The sequence below is a fragment of the Aspergillus homomorphus genome (assembly GCF_003184865.1).
Source record: "Aspergillus homomorphus CBS 101889 unplaced genomic scaffold BO97scaffold_10, whole genome shotgun sequence".
NCBI classification, from domain to species: domain Eukaryota; kingdom Fungi; phylum Ascomycota; class Eurotiomycetes; order Eurotiales; family Aspergillaceae; genus Aspergillus; species Aspergillus homomorphus.
In genome coordinates this window covers 457711-480474 of record NW_020291896.1, presented here as the reverse complement: position 1 = coordinate 480474, position 22764 = coordinate 457711, and the positions used below count along the sequence as shown (strand labels likewise).

The 22764-nt window shown below is 54.2% G+C and overlaps 9 protein-coding genes across 9 annotated transcripts; 4 read left to right on the top strand and 5 right to left on the bottom strand.

Moving 5' to 3' along the window:
- Positions 1 to 597: 597 nt before the first annotated feature.
- Positions 598 to 2929, bottom strand: BO97DRAFT_404499 (carnitine O-acetyltransferase CAT2). The gene is made up of 4 exons (XM_025694973.1): positions 2721 to 2929; positions 2613 to 2658; positions 880 to 2542; positions 598 to 821 (listed from the first exon to the last, which is right to left on the bottom strand). Exons 2-4 carry the CDS (start codon positions 2647 to 2649, stop codon positions 689 to 691), a joined length of 1833 nt encoding a protein of 610 aa, XP_025553258.1. The 5' UTR covers positions 2650 to 2658; positions 2721 to 2929; the 3' UTR covers positions 598 to 688.
- Positions 2930 to 3821: 892 nt separating this feature from the next.
- Positions 3822 to 5950, bottom strand: BO97DRAFT_365878 (mediator of RNA polymerase II transcription subunit 17; the record flags this gene model as incomplete). The annotated part of the gene is made up of 3 exons (XM_025692595.1): positions 3822 to 5187; positions 5237 to 5622; positions 5679 to 5950. 3 exons carry the CDS (start codon positions 5948 to 5950, stop codon positions 3920 to 3922), a joined length of 1926 nt encoding a protein of 641 aa, XP_025553257.1. The 3' UTR covers positions 3822 to 3919.
- A 681-nt stretch (positions 5951 to 6631) lies between these two features.
- BO97DRAFT_442002 (uncharacterized protein) lies at positions 6632 to 7793 on the top strand. Its single transcript, XM_025698219.1, has 2 exons — positions 6632 to 6818; positions 6881 to 7793. Exons 1-2 carry the CDS (start codon positions 6766 to 6768, stop codon positions 7536 to 7538), a joined length of 711 nt encoding a protein of 236 aa, XP_025553256.1. The 5' UTR covers positions 6632 to 6765; the 3' UTR covers positions 7539 to 7793.
- A 483-nt stretch (positions 7794 to 8276) lies between these two features.
- On the top strand, positions 8277 to 11148 carry BO97DRAFT_365873 (ATP-dependent 6-phosphofructokinase). Its single transcript, XM_025692594.1, has 3 exons — positions 8277 to 9279; positions 9326 to 9787; positions 9837 to 11148. Exons 1-3 carry the CDS (start codon positions 8539 to 8541, stop codon positions 10986 to 10988), a joined length of 2355 nt encoding a protein of 784 aa, XP_025553255.1. The 5' UTR covers positions 8277 to 8538; the 3' UTR covers positions 10989 to 11148.
- Positions 11149 to 11332: 184 nt separating this feature from the next.
- BO97DRAFT_476856 (NAD(P)/FAD-dependent oxidoreductase) lies at positions 11333 to 12620 on the bottom strand (the record flags this gene model as incomplete). Its single annotated transcript, XM_025700511.1, has 1 exon — positions 11333 to 12620. The coding sequence occupies exon 1, from the start codon at positions 12554 to 12556 to the stop codon at positions 11333 to 11335; it is 1224 nt and encodes a 407-aa protein (XP_025553254.1). The 5' UTR covers positions 12557 to 12620.
- A 334-nt stretch (positions 12621 to 12954) lies between these two features.
- isn1 (IMP 5'-nucleotidase ISN1) lies at positions 12955 to 14848 on the bottom strand. The gene is made up of 7 exons (XM_025692593.1): positions 14607 to 14848; positions 14550 to 14560; positions 14479 to 14499; positions 14411 to 14425; positions 13416 to 14358; positions 13221 to 13360; positions 12955 to 13173 (listed from the first exon to the last, which is right to left on the bottom strand). The coding sequence occupies exons 1-7, from the start codon at positions 14629 to 14631 to the stop codon at positions 13090 to 13092; spliced, it is 1239 nt and encodes a 412-aa protein (XP_025553253.1). The 5' UTR covers positions 14632 to 14848; the 3' UTR covers positions 12955 to 13089.
- Positions 14849 to 15411: 563 nt separating this feature from the next.
- BO97DRAFT_441998 (purine and uridine phosphorylase) lies at positions 15412 to 16554 on the top strand (the record flags this gene model as incomplete). Its single annotated transcript, XM_025698218.1, has 1 exon — positions 15412 to 16554. Exon 1 carries the CDS (start codon positions 15463 to 15465, stop codon positions 16552 to 16554), a length of 1092 nt encoding a protein of 363 aa, XP_025553252.1. The 5' UTR covers positions 15412 to 15462.
- Positions 16555 to 16629: 75 nt separating this feature from the next.
- On the bottom strand, positions 16630 to 18169 carry BO97DRAFT_469372 (uncharacterized protein). Its single transcript, XM_025699833.1, has 3 exons — positions 17958 to 18169; positions 17680 to 17887; positions 16630 to 17609 (listed from the first exon to the last, which is right to left on the bottom strand). Exons 1-3 carry the CDS (start codon positions 18072 to 18074, stop codon positions 16828 to 16830), a joined length of 1107 nt encoding a protein of 368 aa, XP_025553251.1. The 5' UTR covers positions 18075 to 18169; the 3' UTR covers positions 16630 to 16827.
- Positions 18170 to 19252: 1083 nt separating this feature from the next.
- BO97DRAFT_341174 (ATP-binding protein) lies at positions 19253 to 21723 on the top strand (the record flags this gene model as incomplete). The annotated part of the gene is made up of 3 exons (XM_025691627.1): positions 19253 to 20545; positions 20623 to 20815; positions 20879 to 21723. 3 exons carry the CDS (start codon positions 19253 to 19255, stop codon positions 21721 to 21723), a joined length of 2331 nt encoding a protein of 776 aa, XP_025553250.1.
- Between the last annotated feature and the right edge of the window lie 1041 nt (positions 21724 to 22764).

Genomic DNA, 22764 nt, shown 5'->3' with positions numbered 1-22764 from the left:
AGTAGCTGGGTGGTAGTAGATCTGAGTAGTAGAAATATGAGTGGAAGATATGGAGTATGAGAGAGAGAGAGGGGTATAGTATGTCTGAAGAGGGGTCAGTAGCAGTTTATAAGCGATGTCTCCAGCTGGACTCACCCCGCATGTGACTGCAAATGGGAGCAGCACGCCGATCGCACAGTTACTTCTTGCATGTCAGTGGTGGGAATGTATCCCATTTGGTCTTCTGCAGACTCGCACAACTTCTGCAGGCTGTATCTTCAATGGTGTCATTGCTTTCCCGATGGGGATATGTGCGTTGCACAGCTTGTTTAGTGGTACACAGTTACGAGGACGCACATCATTATTGCCGTGGAGCTTACATGGTACAGCTACAGAGATTTACAATACCTTGTTGATGCTTGGTTACGCATCGGTGTTCGTAGTACATCAGTGCTCGTGGCAAATATTAATGCTCTGGCCTACATCAATGATCGTAGTACACATCAAGTTTGTAGGATACGCAATCCTCATGGTTCAGTTTGATGATCGTGGCTTACATCAATAATTAGTGGCACACAGCAATGCTCGTGGTGTAAAGAAAGTGATAGCTGACTGCATCTCAAAATCTAACTGACCAGTCTACTAAATGGTAGTAACATGCATCCAACTGCCCAATATCTTCTATCTCTATGGTATATCCTACACCGGCCTAAAGCTTGGCCTTCTCGCTCTGGGCAGCCAAATCCGGCATCAGCACATCCCTCAGATCCGACGCCGCCTCGTTCAGATAGTAGCTCATGCGCTCTGCGCCCAGGCGCTTGCACACAATGTTAAAGTTCAAACTGCGCAGTCAGTAAAAGAACACTATACACAAGACGAGAGACTGGCTGGCAAACTTACCTGTTCTCGTTGATCATGTACGCAATGCCGAATCCATCGTCGATGACCTGGCTCCATCCGTAGCCATTGAAGAACTCCGAGCTCAGCTGGCTAGTCGACAAGTACCACGAGCCGCTGTAGGCATACGCCGGATCCTCGTACAGCGCGGGCAGCTTCTCGCCCTCGCGCACCAGCTTCTTCAAGCCGAACAAATGGCGATCGACGCCCCGGCCGTCGCTGGCCTCGGCCGTGTACTTCGAGTGGGCGGTCAGCGCCGCGCGGAACAGCCGCACGACCTCCTCGCGGGGAACCGCCGGGTCGCTGATGGCTTTGCAGAAAGCCACGCTCTCGTCCGACACCGTGCGGATGGTCTCCGTGCGGCCCTCCTGGAACTTGCGCGTCGAGGCCGACTCGTACGTCGGGCGGTTCTTGCCGTACATCTTGAAGTAGGCCAGCTGGATGATCATCTGCACGTATGCGTCCGGGCTGCACTTGAACTTCTTGATCAAGCCCTTGCCGTAGCCCTGGTAGGCCTGCACCTTCAGCTCGTGGTTCGAGATCTGCTGCCGGTGCTCCTTGGTCGCCGCCTCGATCGCCTCCTCCACCTCGCCGTTGAGGTGGAAGTGGATCGGCCGTGGGTCAGGCAAGTCCGACCGCACCGTCTGCTCCGAAAGATCGATCTTCTTGCCGAAGATGAGACTGTTGAGGTGGTCGTTCAGACGGTGGGTCGGGCTGCCGTCCATCATGCTGTGCTCGCCCATGAACCCGGCCGTGCCGTTGTCATTGACGATGAACTGCAGCGGCTTGTCGAACCAGCGGTTGGCGCCGTCGCCGTGCCAGTACTGGTGGGCCCGCTCCTCCAGGGTCACGGGCGACGCATCGTCCAAGCACACTACGAACCCGCTGGACTCGATGTCCCTGAGAGCCTGCTCATTGGCCGGGTGAGCTGCCAGCAGCTTCTTCCGGGCGTCGGCCCACGAGTCCCGGTTGGCGACAGTCAGCACGCCGACAGCGGGCGACCGCTGCGCGATCTCGTAGATCCGCTCGAACTGGCGCTGGAACTCGGAGTAGCTCAGCGGCCGGCCGTTGACGGCCAGGGGAACCTTGAAGAACTGGTTCTTGCGCACCACCACAATGTGCTCGTTGTCCTTGGCGGGGTACTTCTGAGGGTAGTCGACACCATCGCCAGGGATGCGGCAGCAGTTGAACATGTACTCGTACGAGCTCATGGCCATGGGCTGGCTGCGCATGTACTCGGGCTCCAGCTCGCCCGAGTCCACTTGGCGCTTAAACTCGAGCGCTGCGGTGGTGACGGATGCGGCCCGCTTGGCGGGGTCTCGGCGGGCGCGGTCGTCGCGGTACGAGTAGAAGTAGGAGACATAGGGGATGACCGGGTCCCGGTAGGCGAGGTAGGCTGCGTGGTTCCACCATTCCAGAAGCCAGTTCTTAGTCTTGGGGTCAGCAGCCCGGGCGAGCAGCCTTTCCTGCAGGGGCTCACCCTCACCACCGGGACGCACGAATGCCTCGACGGCCTTCTTGGTCTGCTCGTACTCGGCCTCGGACACGAGTGGGTGGACGGACTTCAGGTAGCGCCGGCCGGTTTCCTCTAGCGAGGGGACGGGCAATCGCGGGAGTGAATCTTCAAATCTGAGCATCTTTCCTTTCGAAAGATCTTCTGTGTAGCCTGTTGGGGAGATGCGCGTTAGCCTCATCTTTCGAGCGAGACGGGCCGTGGTATGAGACTGTTGCCTTACCCTCAGGGACAGATGAGGCCTTGCGCCGGGGAGCCATGGCTGGAGACTGTGGCACAGAGTAGGATGTCAGTCACTGCTCAGTTGCGAGGAGCACGAACACAATCTTACCACGGCGGATCTAGCGAGAAGCGAATTCGTGGGGGGAAGACGAGGCCGTAGGAGAGTGGGGAAGCGGCTTCTGCTCGCAACCGTAAACATCCCTCACAGCTATGAAGTAGAGTCGGCGAGAGAGGTAGGAGAGAGGTAAGAGAAGGTTGTAGAGTGAAGGAAGTAAGTAAAAGACAGCAGGAGGAGTGGGAGGAATGAGAAGAAGAAAAGGAAGAAAGAAGAGCAGCAGTCGATGGAAGGACGGACGGGGAGGAAGAACCACATGAGACGATCAGCCCGCCGGCCAGTTCGGGGAAAAGCCTCGGCAGCAAAGCAACAGAGTCTCATCCGACCGAGGACGGGTCACGTTCCTGTAAATTACCGGTCTGGGGGAATTGGTTAAGTGCTGCAGCCCTTGTCATTTGTGTATACAGTGTGTAAAATACAGCAGTCACTAGCACGATCCGCGGGATTATATAACGTCCCCAGACGGCCATCAGCCTCGGTTCATGCGAGCTTCTGTTGCCTCCTTCCAACAGTATTGAACACAAGGGGGTTTTCTTCTGACAATGTCAGAGCATTACATTGTGAAGTCTTGAACTTCAGAGAGCATCTTGCATATCTCGTTAGTTCCTGGCAAAAACATTATGTTCCCTCTGCAACCACCTCACAAGCACCATCCCATGTTGTGGCTTCTGTCAAAATGCGGGGAGAAACTGGGGATGGAGTCATGATGCGGGTCACTCACTCTGTTGACTCCGCCAGAACCATCGGCTCGCACAGTGACAGACAACAAAGATGAGCATTGTTTCCGTCTCTTGTCTGCACTGCTACATCATAACCCTTGCAAAACCTCGTCCAGCTCACCGTCCACATGAGCCTTCCATTCATCCGTCCCGCTTGCCCGAGTTCAGTGGAACGCATTCATTGGTCGCGCCGCAAGGAGTGACCGCCTACGAGTGGAATATGTACCTCTACAGAGTTATTCGCTGACATTGCTGGATACATGGCTTGTGAAGAATCATGGCATTATATCATGGGTATCATGGGAATGGTCTACTATAATTCCGGGGGTGACTCGCGCAAGAGATCGTAATGCGCCAAATACCTGGGGAGTGAAATCACGAGCGTGGACGCTGACCGCCTTAGTGCTTCAGCCTGCTCACAGTGCATGCGAAACCACCTAGAACATCTGACAGCTTATGCCCCTAGGCACTCGCTCAAGGCCGGTCTTGCGACACTTCCTCCACAAATTCCATCACACTCGGTCGCGGAACACTGGAATCCAACGTCCAACTCTGTGAGCGCAAGTTGGCGGATCGCTTATCCTCGTCTACCCCACGGGACCCATCCAGCCCCCGTAATGGGAAGGTTTGGATCGTCAACTCCTCCCGCGACAACCGGACCTTCATCTTCTTGTTATTTCCCGAGCTTGATAGAGCCCGGAGTTCGCCATGATGGGCATACGCCACTTCCCACCTCAGAACTCCCTTGCCGGCATCGGCCCCTTCCTTCGGCGATTTCGTTCCCTTGTGCGAGATAGCAGTCACGATATCGAGCATGGCAAAATGGATGATGGCTGCGGCTGCTTCCGTCTGCAAGCCAATTCGACTAGGGGGCTGTACTTCGCGGTGATGCGGCAGATTGACCGAAATCTCATAATAGGTGCCGGACGACGAGGAGACGGTGTTGGTACGGACTTTGACGCAGAAGGAACTTTCGGGGGTGATGAGATTGCCGGTGAACATAGATTCGAACGGCATCAAGAACTGTTTGACCAGGGTCTCCACTTTTGGCATCGAAGAACGGGTCTGGGGAAGTCTGACCGATGAAAAAGGTGCAGAAGTGAAATCGCATCGGAGTCCTGCAGCCTTCATGACCTTCCGGAGATCGTTCATAAAAGACTCCAGAGATCGTACATGCGCGGTATGCTGAAGATAGGCCATGACCGGACGCAACAGCTGGTATTCAGGAGTATGTCGACGTTTCTGCGAGAGTGGCGGCGGCGGCTGTGTCCTGCGCCATAGGTTCTGCCGGTGAGCATATGCCAGTAGTATCCGAACCGAGTGTGCGACGGCATCCGCAAGGGTATCATGCTCATTGGAATGCGTCTCTGTGTCTGTTGGTTCACTTTGATCCACGTCGACAAGATCTAGAAGAACCTCCTGTTCGTCGGAAACGGGCACTTGGACGAGGTTTTGGCGAGTCGTCACACCCTGGCTGCCCATTATCCGAGACTCGCGCACCATTTCATGGAACAGCTCTTCCTCGTAGACCGTGTCGCGCGCTTGTAGAATCCGGCTCTCGATTGAATCCGCACTGGGTAACGACCAAGAAACCTTCGAGCACCCGGTATATTGTCCCTGAGTCCTGATCCGCACGCGTACTGTTCTGGCTCTCTGAGGGATCAATCCTTTGTCTAGCAGCAGGCTTCCGTCGTCGGCTCGTCGTAATGCCGCCAGGCCTCGGTCGCGGAAGATAGGGGTGGCTACCAATCATCAATATATATTCAATCCTTGATTTTGGGGAGTGCATACCTTCAAGGAAGCCATACTGCACGCCCAAAGCCTGTCTGTCCCGTGGCAAGCGGCAAACCTTCCAACCCTTGTCTTTCACCGCAAGCACTTCATTCCAATATTTCGTCTCGGCGGCGACCTCGGTCTCGAGTCGCGTGGCGGATTTGAGGAGTTTGTTCGCTGCAGCATTGAAGTTCTGGAGTCGCCAGCCACGCGAAACCGTCTTGATGTCTTGCAGCGCAGCGTCCGACTTCGGCGGGGGGTTGACGATCTCGGCATTCAGCGAGCCGAGAGGCGCAACCTGTTTGAGGTAGGCCGACATTGACAGCTCGGCTTGTCGAGGAGTGTGCTTGGAGAGGAGAAGCGATACGAAATCGAGGGCAAAGAGAGCTTCCATGTGTGCCTGCCTGCAGTTGTTGCCATCAGCACGTTGTCTGTCTGCTAGTCGGGGTGAGCCACCTACATGGCGAACTGTGTGATCTCGGCGCGGCGCTTGTATAACTGGTCCATTCGTTCCGCCGTATCAACATCAGCGGTCGCTTTGTCGATTTCATCTTCCTCCGCCCACGGGTCCCTGTTCTTTTCCTCCTCGATTTTGGCACGCAGGCTCTCCTCGGTGACATCGCGGAAGGATCCCCACTGGGCGTTGATCTGGGCAATTTCCTGGGGGAGGGTGTCCGGCCGCTCGCGCTTCTCAAGAAGCGGGCGCAGAGGAAGGGTGAAGGAGTCGGACATGATGTCGTTCCGTCCGGCGGAGAAAGTGAGGGTGTAGATGTGAGGTGATGGAGTTTGATCGATGATTGAGGCGGAGATAGAGTGCTATGGGGCACGTGACCAGAACAGCAACAAGCTGTTTGCCGCTAGTCTGGTTTGGTCCTAGTTTTTTTTCCGCCGAGGTATCAGTTCCGATAAGGCTTCTCTCATCTCAGCTATCCAAGGGAGCATTGCTGGGGCATAACTATGCCCGTCGTTACATAGCCAAAGTATCCTGGCCAGCTAGATACGAGTGCTTTTTGATACTTCGTATAGATGTTAAAGCTAAGAGTCGAAGTCCCAATCAAGCTATACATTTTCTGACCTAATATTTTCCTGTTGTGCCGACCAGTCTAGCCTTAAAGCGAGGCAACCAAAGTCCCAGGACGAGTGCTCGTATCTGGGACTGTCCTAAGTAAATAGATATGGCTGCTTCCCGCGTTGTCGACTGCCATCAATGGAGCTGTTGGTAGCTTTCTACTTGTCATGGGTTAGCGGGTGAATTTGAAGATATATTTACGACCTCGGCTACCGTGCCTCGTTCGAACCGCAACTTGATTTGGACCAGCAGGTTGTGTAGTGAGCGATGAGTGACAGGGGTCTGGTGGCGCATATAATATAATCTCTGGCCCAGCCGCACTAGAGGCCGCGAAACGCCTCTTAGGCAGCTATGAGAAATAGTACTTGTTCTCTTCTGTCTACCTATATCCTTATCGATCAAGAAAAACATTCACATCTTGTTGTACTGTGCACGTTCATTCTCGCTCTGGAACATTGCCGCTTCTTCCAAGCAAGTCATGATCCAGTTCTTCCTCGCATTCGTTGGGCTCTGGACTGCGGTAGTCTTCATGTGAGTCATTATTCCAGATACAACAGTCCCCGCTGCTAACTGATAATATTTGTACTTCGTAGCCGAAAATTGGTCGTGTCGAGTCCCCTTCAATCCTCCATCAAACGAAGTAGCTGCGACCGGCCAGGGTCACAGCCTGTGACCCGTGAAGAAGATACCCTGGACATATGTGGCCCTGGCCTGATAAAGGGTGAAGGGTATATCGACTACCGGGTCTTGGGCAGCCTTGGTAATATCTCTTTCGTGCAAGCCTGGCCCTCGAACGGACGATTCTGGTGCAAAGAGGGCCCCACGCTGGCCGACATGATATTCCTTGGCCTGGACTCATCCGAGCCGATGGTGCCACGTTCCCCGTCTCCAACGGAGGAGGACGCATTCGTAGACCGACTGCGACTGGTCGGAGCTGGGGAGTGGGAGAATGAATACACATGTCTGGAGGAGTGGATCGGAGAAGCCGCAACTACTAACCTAGGACGGTACCGTCAATCGACCTACGGCTGGCCATCGAATGGCAAGGGGCTCTGGGTTTGGGAGTATAATTCGCACCGTTGGCGGTTCACGCCGCGGCAGCGTGAGCTGGTGGATGCGTTGCGCGGGGCTCAGAGCATGGATGAGCAATGTGCCATACTGGAAAGGTCGGGGCAGGCGACTTTCTATGAGGATCCTTGCGACTATCCGCCTATCGCGGATCTTTTCAAGAATCGCAAAGAAGAGTTATGATTCACTTTCTGTATTTGTGGTTTCTGCTGTCAACGGGTCCATCTCTACTTAGTGTGTGGGGTGTTGGACCACCCATAGTATGATAGTACTCCAAAGTATATAGATGATAAGCCGGTGTGGCCATTGCATGTGGCCAAGAGTATGTGCTTTGCAAGAAAGGTGCGGCGGTCGGGCCACGGCGAGGGAACCCCGAACCCCTCACTGTCCGGATTGGGATTAGGCAGCCTGCAATGAGCTTGGATTGTATAGCCTGGCGAGTCCATTGGATACTCAGTTTAGCTGAGGATGATCTATGATTACTGTAGGTGTTGATCTAATGAAGCTTTGGAGCTTTGGAGCTGGAGCTTTCACCAATCGGATCACTCACATTATACGCGTGGATACTATTGAGGGGTAGCATCACATGACTTCACGTGAAAGCAACGGCCCTACCCTATTACCCATCACGTGACCTTTCCTGTACTAGTCCAAATATGGGCGGAGAGGGGCGTTGACATCAATTGCCGTCTGTGGCCGCCTTGGGATTTCTCCCCCTCTTTCGTCACTTTTCCCACCAGGCCATCGTCCCATCGGAGCTGAAAAGCGCTGGGAAGACAGCAACCTGCATTGCCAGGGAGTCCAGAACCCACCCGTTCTCCTCGGCCTAGAGTCTTCCGATCACTTTTCGTATCCTCTCACCACTTCTCTCTTGCTCAACCTCCATCCATCTGGTTTTATCATCCCTCCCGTTTCTCTTTACGGTGGGGCAACTGACGGACCCCCCCCCCCAAAGTCTGTGACGTACTGTTTGCCCACACCCGCTTTTTCTCACCGGAACTTCTCCCCCCACCGTCACACAAGTTATCTTACCTTAGGATCGTTCCGCAAGCCGCCGTTGCCAGCTCTTTTCACTCTCATCCATCATCAATCTCGCCCCTCATCGAGTATATCGCTCATCCCATCCCCCGCGTGGATTGGAGCTACAACCTTCACATCAACTGATTTCGTCGTCATCGACACGATGGCTACCCCCCAAGCTCCCGTGCAACCGCCCAAGAGACGCCGTATCGGTGTCCTGACCTCCGGTGGTGATGCTCCTGGTATGAACGGCGCCGTTCGGGCGGTCGTCCGCATGGCCATCCACTCCGACTGCGAGGCCTACGCCGTCTTCGAAGGTTACGAAGGTCTGGTCAACGGCGGAGACATGATCCGTCAAGTGCACTGGGAGGATGTCCGCGGCTGGTTGTCTCAGGGTGGTACCTTGATCGGCTCTGCTCGCTGCTTGTCCTTCCGCGAACGCGCCGGTCGTCTGAAGGCCGCTAAGAACATGGTCCTCCGTGGCATTGACGCCCTGGTCGTCTGCGGTGGTGACGGTAGTTTGACTGGTGCCGATCTCTTCCGCTCCGAATGGCCCGGTCTGTTGAAGGAATTGGTGGAGACGGGCGAGTTGACCCAGGAGCAGGTCAAGCCATACAAGATTCTGAACATTGTCGGCCTGGTCGGATCCATCGACAACGACATGTCCGGCACTGATGCCACGATCGGTTGCTACTCCTCCCTCACTCGTATCTGTGATGCGGTGGACGATGTGTTCGATACGGCGTTCTCGCACCAGAGAGGCTTCGTCATCGAGGTCATGGGACGGCACTGCGGCTGGCTGGCCTTGATGGCTGCTATCAGTACCGGTGCTGACTGGCTTTTTATTCCCGAGATGCCTCCCAAGGATGGCTGGGAGGAGGACATGTGCTCCATTATCACTAAGGTAAGCTCGTTCCAACCTTAAATCATTCAAAGCTAATACCCTGCAGAACAGAAAGGAGCGCGGAAAGCGGAGGACCATTGTCATCGTGGCAGAGGGAGCACAAGACCGAAACCTGAACAAGATCTCGAGCTCGAAGATCAAGGATATTCTGACCGACCGTCTGGGCCTGGATACTCGTGTCACGGTTCTGGGTCACACCCAGAGAGGTGGCCCGGCTTGTGCCTACGATCGCTGGCTGTCCACTTTGCAAGGTGTTGAGGCCGTTCGCGCTGTGCTGGACATGACGCCCGACTCCCCGTCGCCCGTCATCACAATCCGCGAGAACAAGATCATGCGCACACCCTTGATGGACGCCGTGAAGCTCACCAAGACTGTCACTGCACACATTGAGAACAAAGAGTTCGCCCAGGCCATGGCTCTTCGCGACTCGGAATTCAAAGAGTACCACTTCGCCTACAAGAACACCTCCACCCCCGACCACCCGAAGATGCTGCTACCAGAGAACAAGGTAAGAACTTTGCTTGCGGTATATGGTTCGTGTGCTAATTAATGTACAGAGAATGCGCATTGCTATTGTGCACGTCGGTGCCCCCGCCGGTGGTATGAACCAGGCCACCCGCGCCGCTGTCGCCTACTGTCTGACCCGCGGCCACACCCCCCTTGCCATCCACAACGGCTTCCCCGGTCTCTGCCGCCACCACGCCGATACCCCCGTCAGCTCCGTCCGCGAGATCAAGTGGATCGAATCCGACAGCTGGGTCAACGAGGGAGGATCCGACATTGGAACGAACCGCAGCCTGCCTGGCGAGGACCTGGAGACGACCGCCAAGTGCTTTGAGAAGTTCAAGTTCGATGCGCTTTTCGTTGTGGGTGGGTTCGAGGCCTTCACTGCCGTCAGCCAGCTGCGCCAGGCGCGCGACAAGTACGCGGCGTTCAAGATCCCGATGACCGTCCTGCCGGCCACGATCTCGAACAATGTGCCCGGAACCGAATACTCGCTGGGTAGCGACACCTGCCTCAACACCCTGATCGACTTCTGCGACATCATCCGCCAGTCGGCCTCGTCCTCGCGTCGTCGTGTGTTCGTCATCGAGACCCAGGGTGGAAAGTCCGGCTACATTGCCACGACGGCCGGTCTCTCGGTCGGCGCAGCGGCGGTGTACATCCCCGAAGAGGGCATCGACATCAAGATGCTATCGCGCGACATCGACTTCCTCCGCGACAGCTTCACGCGCGACAAGGGCGCCAACCGCGCGGGTAAGATCATCCTGCGCAACGAGAGCGCGTCCAACACCTACACGACGCAGGTCATCGCCGACATCCTCAAGGAGGAGGCCAAGGGCCGGTTCGAGTCGCGTGCCGCCGTGCCCGGCCACTTCCAGCAGGGTGGCAAGCCGTCGCCGATGGACCGCATCCGCGCGCTGCGCATGGCCACCAAGTGTATGGTCCACTTGGAGAGCTACGCGGGCCGCACGCCCGACGAGATCGCCAAGGACGAGATGTCTGCGTCCGTGATCGGTGTCAAGGGCTCGGATGTGCTGTTCTCGCCCATGGGCGGCGAGAACGGGCTGGAGGCCACCGAGACCGACTGGTCGCGCCGCCGTCCCAAGACCGAGTTCTGGCTCGAGCTGCAGGACACCGTGAACATCCTGTCTGGCCGGTCCAACAAGGCCAATGCCGCGGCATGGACGTCTTATTCCGAGGCTTGAGGACTGCATGGCTAGACGCTATGAGCTAGAGCTAGAAGACACGTGAGCGGATGAAGCTACATGAGCTACGAAGAAAAGACGGATACAGAAGAGTTTCGAGCGGGTTACGCATGTTATGGATAATGATGACTGGTAGTTCGTTCAATTCATTGACTTACTCATAAAATCCTTGACCTCAGTATTAAACAGTAGTTATAGTAAGATGTCCCGGGGGAGAACCCCCGGACCCCCCTTTCTTTCAGCTTCCCAAGCACCTCAATTCTCAGGCCAAGCGTGTAAGCGTTCCGGGGGAGAACCCCCGGACCCCCCTTTCCTTCAGCTTCCTGGCAAACCCACCCTCTATATCACCCCAACACCGCACTCTTCGCCTTCCCAATAAAATAATCCCGCCCCTTCGCCAACCAAACCACCCACGCCCACGGCACCCACCCAAAGAACAACTGCCCCGTGCCCCCGCCATTCCCAATCGGCACAACCATCAACGGCGTGCCCGGCGGCGCATACACCTTCCTCTTCCCTCCCTCATCCCCATTAATCACCCTCACCAAATTCCCCGCAACAACCCGTGCCTGCGCAACAGCACTCTGCGCAAGCCTCGCAGGGTGAGCAGTGATATCGCCAGCAGCCCAGACACCCTCAAGCCCCGGCACACGCAGCTGGTCATCAACACGCACCCAACCATCCTTATCCAGGATCTCCGCCGGCAAGAAGCCATTGTTAGGCAACACGCCCGTCGTCGGGATATACACGTCCGTATCGAGCGTAGTCCCGTCAGAAAGGGTCACCGTTCCACCCCCGTCCTTACCGGACTCGCTTTCCGAAGAAGAAGGCGTAAATCCCACGACCTTCACGCCTTTAACAATGTAGACCCCCCGTGCCAACAACTGCGCCTCGGCCGCCGCACTAGCCCCCGGCGAAAGACTAGGCAGCAGCCGCTCCGTCCCCGAGATCAGCGTGATAGCAGGCTTGGACTCTATCTCCGCCAACTCCCCCGCAGTCTCGACTCCGATCGGCCCTGCACCGCCAATGGTTATCCGCTTCGCGGTAGCGATGCGTTCTTGCGCTGTGGCGATTAGCTCCCCTAACTCCACGCCAGCCTCTGGCTGGTTCGTGCTCGGAGGAGGCGGCGGCGGCTTGAAAGGGTACAGCGGCGTCGGCGTAGCCGAACCAGCTATCGACGAGGGCGTCGTGCTCCCACTCGCGATCACCAGGTGCGTATATGTGTACTCCGTTGTAGCATTCGTATTCGAGTTGCTCAGAGAGACACTAACGCTCTTAGCAGAGGTGTCAAGCGCGATCGCGTACCCATGCACGAACTCGAATTCCTCGCGCGGGTAGATCGCGAAGCCTGGCTCAATCGGCACTAGATACTGGGCTTTCGTGAAGGCGTCCGGGTTGCTGAGGATCCGTGGCGCCGCGATCATCCAGTAGAAGTCGCGCGAGGGGTTGATGAGGATTACTTTTGCTTTTGCTTTCGGGGTTTTGTGGCGGTTGTTTTTGAGGACGGCGTGCGCGATGGGTAGGCCTGCGACTGAGGCGCCGATGATTATTATTGTTGGGTTTGGCATTCTGGTGGTGGTAATGTACACGGTGTGTTGGCAGTGGTGTTTTGGGATGGTGGTTTATTGAGAGTGAAGGGAGGCGGTCGGTATAGAGTTCGTCTGGTACGGGCCGATCTCAGTATTTATACTCTTAAGTACTATAGGGGGGTCCACTATTGTTTATCTACTGCATAGGAATGTGTCCTGGTATCCGCTTGTGCAACACGACTCGAAGATCGTGCTGCTCTGCTTTCGTGCGTGATCTGCAGACCGACTATTGCATTAGGCAGAATGCATAGTGATACAGCTCATCGGCTGCGGTGGGCTTAGAAATCTATGCGTCGTTAGTTAACTTATCGGTGTTGATTATGAAGCAGTGTCCGCGGACAGCCCGAGCTGATAAATCAACATAGTTAATTAAAGTTCTCGATACGAATTCTGGATCCTGTAGGATTTACGGAGTAGTAGCTGAACCCCTGCCCTTCACTATCCTGCGATGCATACTGCTTTCACACGATTTCAACCAGAGTCTGACATGTCATAACTGATCCGACAGTCAATTAAGCTAGACCTTGGAGTTCATCCAGGAGCTGCATCGTCTCCGCCGGACTCGCAATCCACGCCGTGGTCGACGCCAGTCTTGCCTGCATACCCTGTTAGTTCATCCACAGAAACGAATCTCAGCACCTACCTTGAAGTCATTGGCGCCAGCCGACAGAAATTGATCTCCCACGTGCAGGGTGCGAGCGGGTTCGATGCCCCCAAAGTACTTCTGGCATGCCCGCACACCCCAGGACTTATCGCCGATATCCACGAACACGTCATTGCCACCTACGATACGTCGATTAGATACTGTTCGAACAGCAAATAGGGTAGGGAACGCTACCGTTGAAAGCGCAGAACGGCAGCCGCGAGCCGACCGAGGACCGCTCCACCGTGTTCTGCACGACCAGAACCGTCTCCTCGAGCTGCTCCCGCGTGATCTTGCTCCTGTCCAGCGGGTACACGCCCACGGCCCGGTCCTTCCGCAGCACCGCCACGGGAAGGCTCAGGTTGGCGGCACAGGCCCGCAGCGAGGACTCTGCAATGTCCAGCAGCTCCGTGATGTCGCCCTCTTGCCAGGATCGCATATCCTCCAGAATCCACTCCGAGCGAGGGACATACGTGAGTTTATGCGGCGACGCTCCGTCGTACCGGAACAGGAAATTGCTCTCGCCGCCCATGACGACCAGACCGGCCCGCTGGGCGTCGGTCAAACTGGGCGAATCGTGCATCGCGTCCAGCAGGCCCTTCAGGCGCTCATAGTACTTCGCCGCCTCGGTGTACCCGGCCGCCGTGACAATTCCTACCTTGCGATCTTCCAGAAGGAGACGTGTGATGCGGGATATCACCGGGTTGTCGTCGGTCAGGCAGGCCCCGTCGTCGTAAAGAGTAACATCTCCATCGAAGGTGACCAGGTCAACGCCCGTGGTGCGGGCGAGACCGAACAGTTGAGCCGAGTTGAGGATCAGACGCACGTCGTTGAAGGAGGGCGCGACAAATCGGCGACGGCTGATGAATCGTTGCTTGTCCTGGTAGTTGAAGGCGTCTTCGAGGAACAGTGGCGTGAAGAAAGAGCCCACAGTGGGCACCAGAAGCTTCAGCTTCGACTTTCCAGGCGCGTTTTGTTCCTGGTGCTTGATGTGGTCGCGGATGAGCATCTCTACGTCCCGGAAGATCTCCGCATACCGCTGGTGAGTGTCCGCTGCGACCGCGATCAGGTTCTCGCTGTGCTCCTGGTAGACTGCGGTCGGCTGCGAGTGCAGGACAAATGGTACTGCCAGGAGGCCCTGCTAGCTTTCAGAATGGTGAACAAACGTCAGAGAGGATGGTAGAGCATACTTTGATCCATTCGATCTACTGCAGTTAGCGTTGATCTTGATCTCTAGGTTTGAACCGTGTTGACGTACCAGTTGATCCCGACGGTGGGACTGCCAATGCGGGTCAGCTTGTTTTCAAGAGTGGTATTCGAACGGCATACCTTGAGTGCATCTATTCTCGTTAGCTAGTACCAAGCATCATATCGAGGGTGCCTCACATTCAACACGGTATCGGGTGGTCATGGTGAGTTTGTTTGGGGGAAGTCTTGACGTGGTTGTGCCCCGCTTGAAGAGGGGTGCAGTTGTCAAATGAGACAATCAATTGAAAGCTACGGTGGTTGTCTGGCGAGAAAGAGGAATGCTGGAGATTCGACGAAAAGGAAAAGATCAAGAGGACGGATGAGAATCATGCAAGAGCAAGGGGTGCAAGACTGGCAAGCGAAGGTAGGACAAAAGGTAGACAATTGACTAAGTATACATACGAGAGGCCAGGAAGGAGCAATGAGCATGTCGGAGATCGCCGCCACTAATCATCATTGGGCCGGCGGTGAGATCATCTGACCTCTATCTTATCGGCCAGGGGCCATCACAGGATACGTCCCGTGACCTGGGTCCAAACCAATTGATGCAAATAGTGCAAATCGTGCAAATGATCCATATATCGGCAAGTGATGATCGACATGATCCTATGGTGTGTTCAGTCAAGACATTGTCGCGTTCTCATGCCTATGGGCTTGGCCACATATTCCACCTTCCTGGCAAAGTCGGCGGAATGGTTAGGGTTAAATCATGCTCTTGTATCCTTCTTCCTAATATCATCATTAGGTGACCTGGCAATGAAGTAGGAAAGTGGGTATATTGAGGATTAACCGCCCTGGCTATGCCGTACAGAAGAGGCACCGTCAGGCTCGCAGCCTGACTAACTCTCTAGTGCATGGAAAGAAGCCTTTTTCCCCCGCAGCACAGGATGACTATTAGAGTTGAAACTACCCCTCTGTAGAAATTATGATCACGCCCACATCAATTAAAATCATTAGTGGGATTTGACTATCCTTACCAATAGCGACTAAAACGATGAACTCGACCCCTTCTTTCACCCATGATGACTACACAGTAGCTTGCATCTGCCCCATGAGCGTAGAACAGGCCAGCCTCGAGGCGATGCTGGACGAGATCCATCCAGACCTTCCCACGGCCACCGACAAAAACAGCTACACGCTGGGTCGCATGCACAAACACAATGTCGTCGTGGCCGTGATGCCCAGGATTGGCAACAGCAGTGCCGCGTCGATGGCCAACCAGCTGCTGAATGACTTCCGCCGCGTTCGTTTCAGCTTTCTGGTCGGCATCGGCGGCGGCATCCCCAACCTACTGCGCGGCGTCGACATCCGCCTGGGCGACGTCGTCGTGAGCAAACCCTCCGGGGTGTTTGGCGGGGTGGTACAGTTCCGGCAGGGAAAGCTGCTGCCCGAGGGTCAGTTCGAGCGCACGGGGGCCCTGCACCCACCGCCGGATGTGCTTTCAGCAGCAGTGGCGCGGCTCGAGGCACTTCATCGGCGTGCGGGGAGTGCCATCCCACGCTACCTGCAGGAGATGACGCAGAGATATCCCCGCATGAAACGCGGAGGCTGTGTCTACCAGGGCGTGGAGAATGATCAACTTTTCCGGGCGGAATACAAACATGCCAAGAAAGATTGCGATAATTGCGAAGATTGTGATCAAGCAGCAGTTGTACAACGCCCATTTCGCGAGGACCGTGAGCCCGTGGTGCACTACGGCACTATTGGCTCGTCAGATGTGGTGGTTAGGGATGGTCAACTGCGGGACTCCTTGCGCGATGGATTGAATCTCTACTGCGTGGAAATGGAGGCGGCCGGGTTGATGGACTCCCTCCCCTGTCTGGTCATTCGAGGTATCTGCGATTATGCGGATTCTCACAAGAATAAACGATGGCAGCCTTATGCCGCTGCGACCGCGGCTGCTTATGCGAAGGAGTTGCTGTCTTACATCCCGATTTTGAATCGTCAGCAGCCTAGCTCAGCCATATTACATATGCAACACGTGGGAAATGTTGTCAATGGTAGCGTTCATGGAGATTTTGTGGCCGGGGATAAGGTTGCTGGCGATAAGCTTGTTGGAGACAAAGTGTGGCAAGGATGGAGGTAACGTGTTATTATATCGTATACTGAGCACTATCGAACCACGAAGAATAAAGAAGGAAATCGGTTGATTCGAAATGATCGAGGAACGATGGTATTCGGCTATCATCAAAGCGTATATGGAGCAGATGAATCAGGAATTCCAAATAGGGAGGGAGAGAGGAGATAAATAGATGAATGAAGGGAATCGCCCAGAAACCGCCTTTCTTAAGAGGAAGGAGCCTTTTATCCTCCGCCACAATCCGTAGGTTTAAGCAGTCACTCTACCATATACAACACATTATTTACCACTTGCAGACCTCCAAGGTTGTGACTGCAGCCGTTGTCCCACTTGGGGTGAGTTCACATCGATCACCGTTGCAGGCGAAGCCTGCAGCCGGCGACTCATAGTTTGTCGATAGTTGATAAATACGACCCTTAGAGTTGAAGGAATTCGACGTTCCCGCAGCTCATTGAAGAGCTCGTCAAATCTCAATGACCATTGATACTCCTGGGCTGGGTCTGAGAAGGCCGCTGTATCCAAGAGTAAGTACACTTCCCTGACCCCATTCAGCACCGATCCTAACAGGCTAAACCAATCGTCCACGCTCGATGCATTTTGAACCCTCCTAGCAGTCAACGAGGCGCCACGTTCAGTCACTATCCCAGAATTTTGCTGGACGACCTGGCGCACAAGTTGTTTCACAACATCCACGATTTCGAATACACCCTCCGACTTGCCGCTATTGTACTGAAGAACCCAAGCAACAAGCCTCTTTTCCGCGTGAAGCAGATCGATCATATCCGCAGCAAAGTCTCGGAGCACATGACGAGAGCGGAAGGAGCCTTTCACCACGAGCTGAGAGGAACCAGACTGAGCTACCCAGTCTCGCAATTGTCGGGACTTTCGTAATTGGGTCGCCAACGAGTTCCCCTCCCTACGCCGGCGAATGTTCCGCATTGAGCTATAATAGTGGAGTGTTGCCTGCGAATTGGCTACCAGAGGGAACAAATCGCAGAGGTTGATGCTGTGGCTCCCTGTGCTGGTTTCGAGCGTACCAGTATAGTGCAGTTTGTGGAACTCTGCGAAAGAAATAGATTGCATAAGTCTCCATACCGGACCAGTCAATGCACTGCCACTAGTAGCACCCACCTTCAAGGGCGTTTCTGATATCCGATAAGCCCAGAAATGAGGTTGTAGGGCTCGACAAGTTTCTCTCTTGGACCTCAGCGAGCATCATGATTGAGACCAGCTCAGCGATTCGCTGGAGATGGTTCATAGTGTTGTTGTCTGAGCTCTTCAATCCGAACTCGCCTATTGTCGCGGGGCCGATCATGATATTGTGCATCGCTACGGTGATCTTATCAATTCACGTTATGATTAGGACTGGACGATAACTCTTCAGGTCCTGTACAAAGCACAGTGCCTACCTTGTCCCCTGAGACTTGGTCTCCTCCGAATTTGCTTCCGCCAATCTGATCCCCGGCGACATTCCCATTAATCAGATTTTGAACATCGCGAGTGTTGATATCGACCACGTTTGCCATATCCTTAGTATAGTGGTGGGGCCTGGGGAGAACCAGGTGGATTGGAACGAGTGATCGCAACAAGGCCCGGGCTTTCTGGATCGATCAGATCATCTTTGCGGGGTGCTCTGTCCCAAACCCTTGCGAGGCTAGAGGGGCAAGCTACCTAGTAAGTATTAATCAGGTGGACTGGCAATGACAGGGATACTTCAGTTCTGTCTCCCATCTTGATTGGCTATATAGCCGCCAGCGCCCGCCCCCGATCATAGTAGCGTATACTAACAACTGATCAGGCACGCACTGACTTCTCCTCTTTCAACCTCGCTCTGAGCTCACCTCAGAGACAGTACCTGGTCATTCTACTCCCTACCACACCCCGACTCCGGCAGAGTCTTCCGGTCCGTGGCCTTCCGAGGCATATTTCCGATCACTGCATGTCTCAACCTTTCCAATCACATTTCGATTCTGATTCCTCACTTGGCTTTGGTGAGCCTCGTACTCGAGCCCCATCAGCCATTGCTCGTCATCGCCCTCGATGGTCGCACTATTCTCCCGTTTCCCACGTGCCTCCTCCTACCCAGGCAACCACTGCTGACAGTCCAACGACATCCGACACCGAAACGTATACGCTGTGCTTGTATCGATCCAATAGGACTGAAGCAATACGCGATAATAGATATTATCGAGAGGAGGAAGAAAAAGACGAAAAAGAAGCCGAAGAGGACGACGAGGAGGAGGTCGACGAAGGATTCTCATCCAGCAACCACCAAGAAGAAGACAATTTCCAAAGCCGTGCGCGCCCCTACACCAACGAATATCTTTCAGGTGTTCAGTCTCTGCCCGGGCAAGGAAATTTCGATTGGCTGAAAGATTCCACTATATCCGAGGATCGGACAAATGAAAGTTGCTGGGATCAAAAACAACTTGCGGGCGTTCTTCCACAGATCGCTCGACCTTCTCTAGGACAGGGAGGGGAGCCGGCACAGGAGCCGGCGCCGGAACCGAAGTCGAAGCGACTCAATCTTGCATTTACACAGGGAGTCAATTCTGGATATACTGACATTGCTGATTTCAGTTATCAGGGAACTCGTGAGCTTTTCTCGGAGGACTTTGGCTCCGTGCGTTCTTCAAACCAAGGCGAAGACACTGCGGAATCTGAATTTGATCCGGCCATTCTGTCTCCGAGGTCAGAAGTAGATATGGCACCAGAAGATTCTCGTCAGCCAGCAGCCCGTCTCTTCCGACGAAAAAGTCGAGATTCCCCACGGAGGTCTATCCGGGAGGAAGGGGATGGAGAGCTAATCTTGCCAACCGATGGAAGCAGAGCGGAAACCGAGATTGGTGATCATCGAGGTCTCAATACGGCTCCAAGAACTCCTACACACCTTCGGCTCGGAGCATTGCCAACAGCGAATATAATTAGTTTCGGTAACGAGGAAGATGTCAAATTTCCAGATTATCGGCAATTGATAGAATACATCGACGCTCTTGAACAAGAAAATGCATTGCTGAAGAGCTGGATTGATCCGGATTCCGTTCACGAAGGACGTCCTTTCTTCCAAATTGTCCATCGAATCAAGAAGGATGACAGTGTGTTTTTCAAACCACCCATATGGATTCGACGAGATGCCAATCGATACTCTCTCGCAGGGAGCTCTTTCTCCATGAAAGAAAGCACCTATCTGCAGCAAAGCAGCAATCTAGCTTTTGTCGTCTACAAAACATACGCTCCGCAGACGGTAGACTATCCCGTCGAAGGGGATGGTAATTGCTTCGAGCCTTTACCCCTACCGCAGCCGGAAGCCGAAGCGGTCTTTTTCGCCTCAAAGGAGATGAGATCAGCTGTCAAGACTCACTTGGACAAGCAAGCCGATTTCAAGCATTTATTCCCTTCGTTTGACATCACTGAAGAGATTCCATCCCCTTATCTCTTCTGGTATTGCTTTCGATCATCTTACGAACGTGTTCTCCAAGTACTTCCTTCTTCGCAGAGAGCACTTTTAAAGTTGTTTGGGGATTGGGTGAATGCTAACTATGAGGCGGAATACAACCAAGTAGATGACCAGATCACACGCGGGTTTATATCCTGCCACTCGATGAAATACCTCGTCCGACCAGGTGATCCTCTCGTGTCGCAGGCCCAAAATATGCCTCAGGCCTACCAGGCCACATCTTGGGCCAGTATCAAGCCCAATCGTGGAAATAACGGTGGCAAGGACGAAGACTTATTCGACAAGGCGTGGGAAGTGTCAGCCTGGTCTTATGAATTTGACGGCGTCTTCCACCAGAAACCTGTCATTCTGGTCATCAAGCTTGACGTCACCAATCCTACAGAGGAGGTTTCACTAATTTCATTGGAGGTGGCCCCCTTGGAATACGCCAATCCTGAGCTTCGAGCAAAATTAGAGCGTCGGGGGAAGACATATTGGGCATGTCGCAAAAAGAAATTTATCTCTTATAGTGGAAGTGGTGACATTGATTCACTCAGTAATGTGAGGAGGCCCTCGAGACTTCTCCGATTGCTGTCTTTCAAAGCCAGACGACATTCTCTGACTCGAATTGAAAACAGAACAGCGAACGTTTTATGATCGACTTTTCGACTTACAGGCAACTCCATTCGTTAGATTCTAAGCCACCATCCGCTACGAATCGCACAGAGATTCCTCGTGAGCGCATGAACGATGACGAACCGCCAACAGCTCCAGAAATTTACCTCTTCCCAACCCGCATCGTGGGTTTCAATCTGGGCCGAAAAAAATGGAGTAAGACATTTGCTTTATCTTTGTCATGCAGATTAATCTAGTCTAACCCTTTTGACCGCATAGTCAACTTAGACGTCGACCTGATTAAGGAGGTGGAATGGAACAAAAAGGCCTTTGACAACCTGGTGGTCGATGAAAAGACCAAGGAGCTCGTGCAGGCGCTCATCACCAACCGCCTTGAGGCGGAGCAGGGGACTGACATGATAGATGGCAAAGGCAACGGGCTCACCATCCTCTTGCACGGGGGGCCGGGCACTGGCAAGACCTTCACCGCGGAGAGCGTGGCCGAGCTCGCCGAGAAACCTCTGTACCGGGTTACGTGCGGCGACATTGGCACCCAGCCTGACAAGGTCGAGCACTACCTCGAGTCCGCGCTGCACCTGGGCAAGATCTGGGACTGCGTGGTCCTCCTTGACGAGGCCGACGTCTTCCTGCAGGAACGCACCCTGGCCGATCTGCAGCGCAACGCTCTGGTCAGCGTCTTCCTGCGCGTGCTCGAGTACTACGATGGCATCCTGATTCTGACCTCCAACCGCGTCGGCACCTTCGACGAGGCCTTCAAATCGCGCATCCAGGTCTCTCTACACTACCCTAATCTCACCCGCGCACAGCGCTACAAGATTTGGCGCAACCTGTTCACCCGGCTCAAGCGGCTGGAGAACCCGCAGATCGACTTCGATGACGTCGAGTGCTACCTTGGTGAGCTGGCAGAGCAGACACTGAACGGCCGCGAGATCCGCAACGCCATCACGACGAGCCGCCAGCTGGCCAGATTCAAGGGCAAGAATCTGTCCCAGGCGGACCTGCAGCATGTGCTCGATGTCTCGGGTCGGTTCGATAAGTATTTGTGCAGTTTGAAAGAGGGGTTTACGGATGATGACATCGCTAGGGACTCTGGCTTGAGATGAGTGGTTATTTGTAAATAGCCTCAGCGTCGCTTCTGTGCATCCACCGTCTTGGCGCCTCTATTGGTATGAGTCCCTCGCGCCAAGAAGCCCTGCTGTCCATGGCTATTCCTGCGACTACATGCTATTGCAAGGCTTGTAAGGATGTTGATCCTTACATCTGGTTCCGCCTATGCACTGTAACAGACGCCTAAATTCTTTCGACTTTGACTCACAATTACGCGAGCAACGTAGGGGTTGATACGCAAACCAGTGATGCTGGAGGTCTACAAACAATGAAGAATCCTCCAAAGCCAAAAAGAGCATAGCATCTCGTAATCAAATACACATCACGACCCGTACATTTGGCGACAGCAAAGCGACCATTATCTGAAAGAGGTAACAGCAGTCCTCCCGGCTAAGACCGAAATCAGATCATTCTGGATGCGTGATACATCTATAACCCTGTCAGATAAGCTACAAACCAACCTGGATTCGAATCCTGCATCTCCATGAGGCCATTATCTTCCTGGGAAGAAAAACCTATGAAGCCATAGTATCGATAATCACTGCGCGGCGCCACACAGGACAGAGTTTCACGTGCCCTCCCACTAGTTTTCATCAAAAAAAACTCAGTGCCGGGCAAAACAGCACAACAGCCCGGTTTTACTCAGGAACCACAATGCGCCCAAAAAGCGGAATACCAATAGGGCTGAGGTAGCCAGGAGGATGATCTTGAAGTACCAGGCTGTTCGAGTGGTTGATATGCTCTGTTTGGGTGGTTAGCATGATAGTCAGCCTCGAGAGGAGAATGCATGTTGCACCCAGGAAAGAACAAAGGATGAAGGAGAAGGAAACATACCGTCAGACACAAGTTCGTGATAGAAGTATTGTTAATCAGCAGCACCAACAACATATTGGACAACGACCACAGAAGCACCAAATTGGTGCGAAAGGTCTTGTAGGAGTCGTTCAGCTCCGTCTTCTCGTGCTCCACCGGCGGCTGATAGGGCGTCAAAGCGCGCTTGACCGTGATTTCGAACTCGGTATCGATATCCGCCTGCC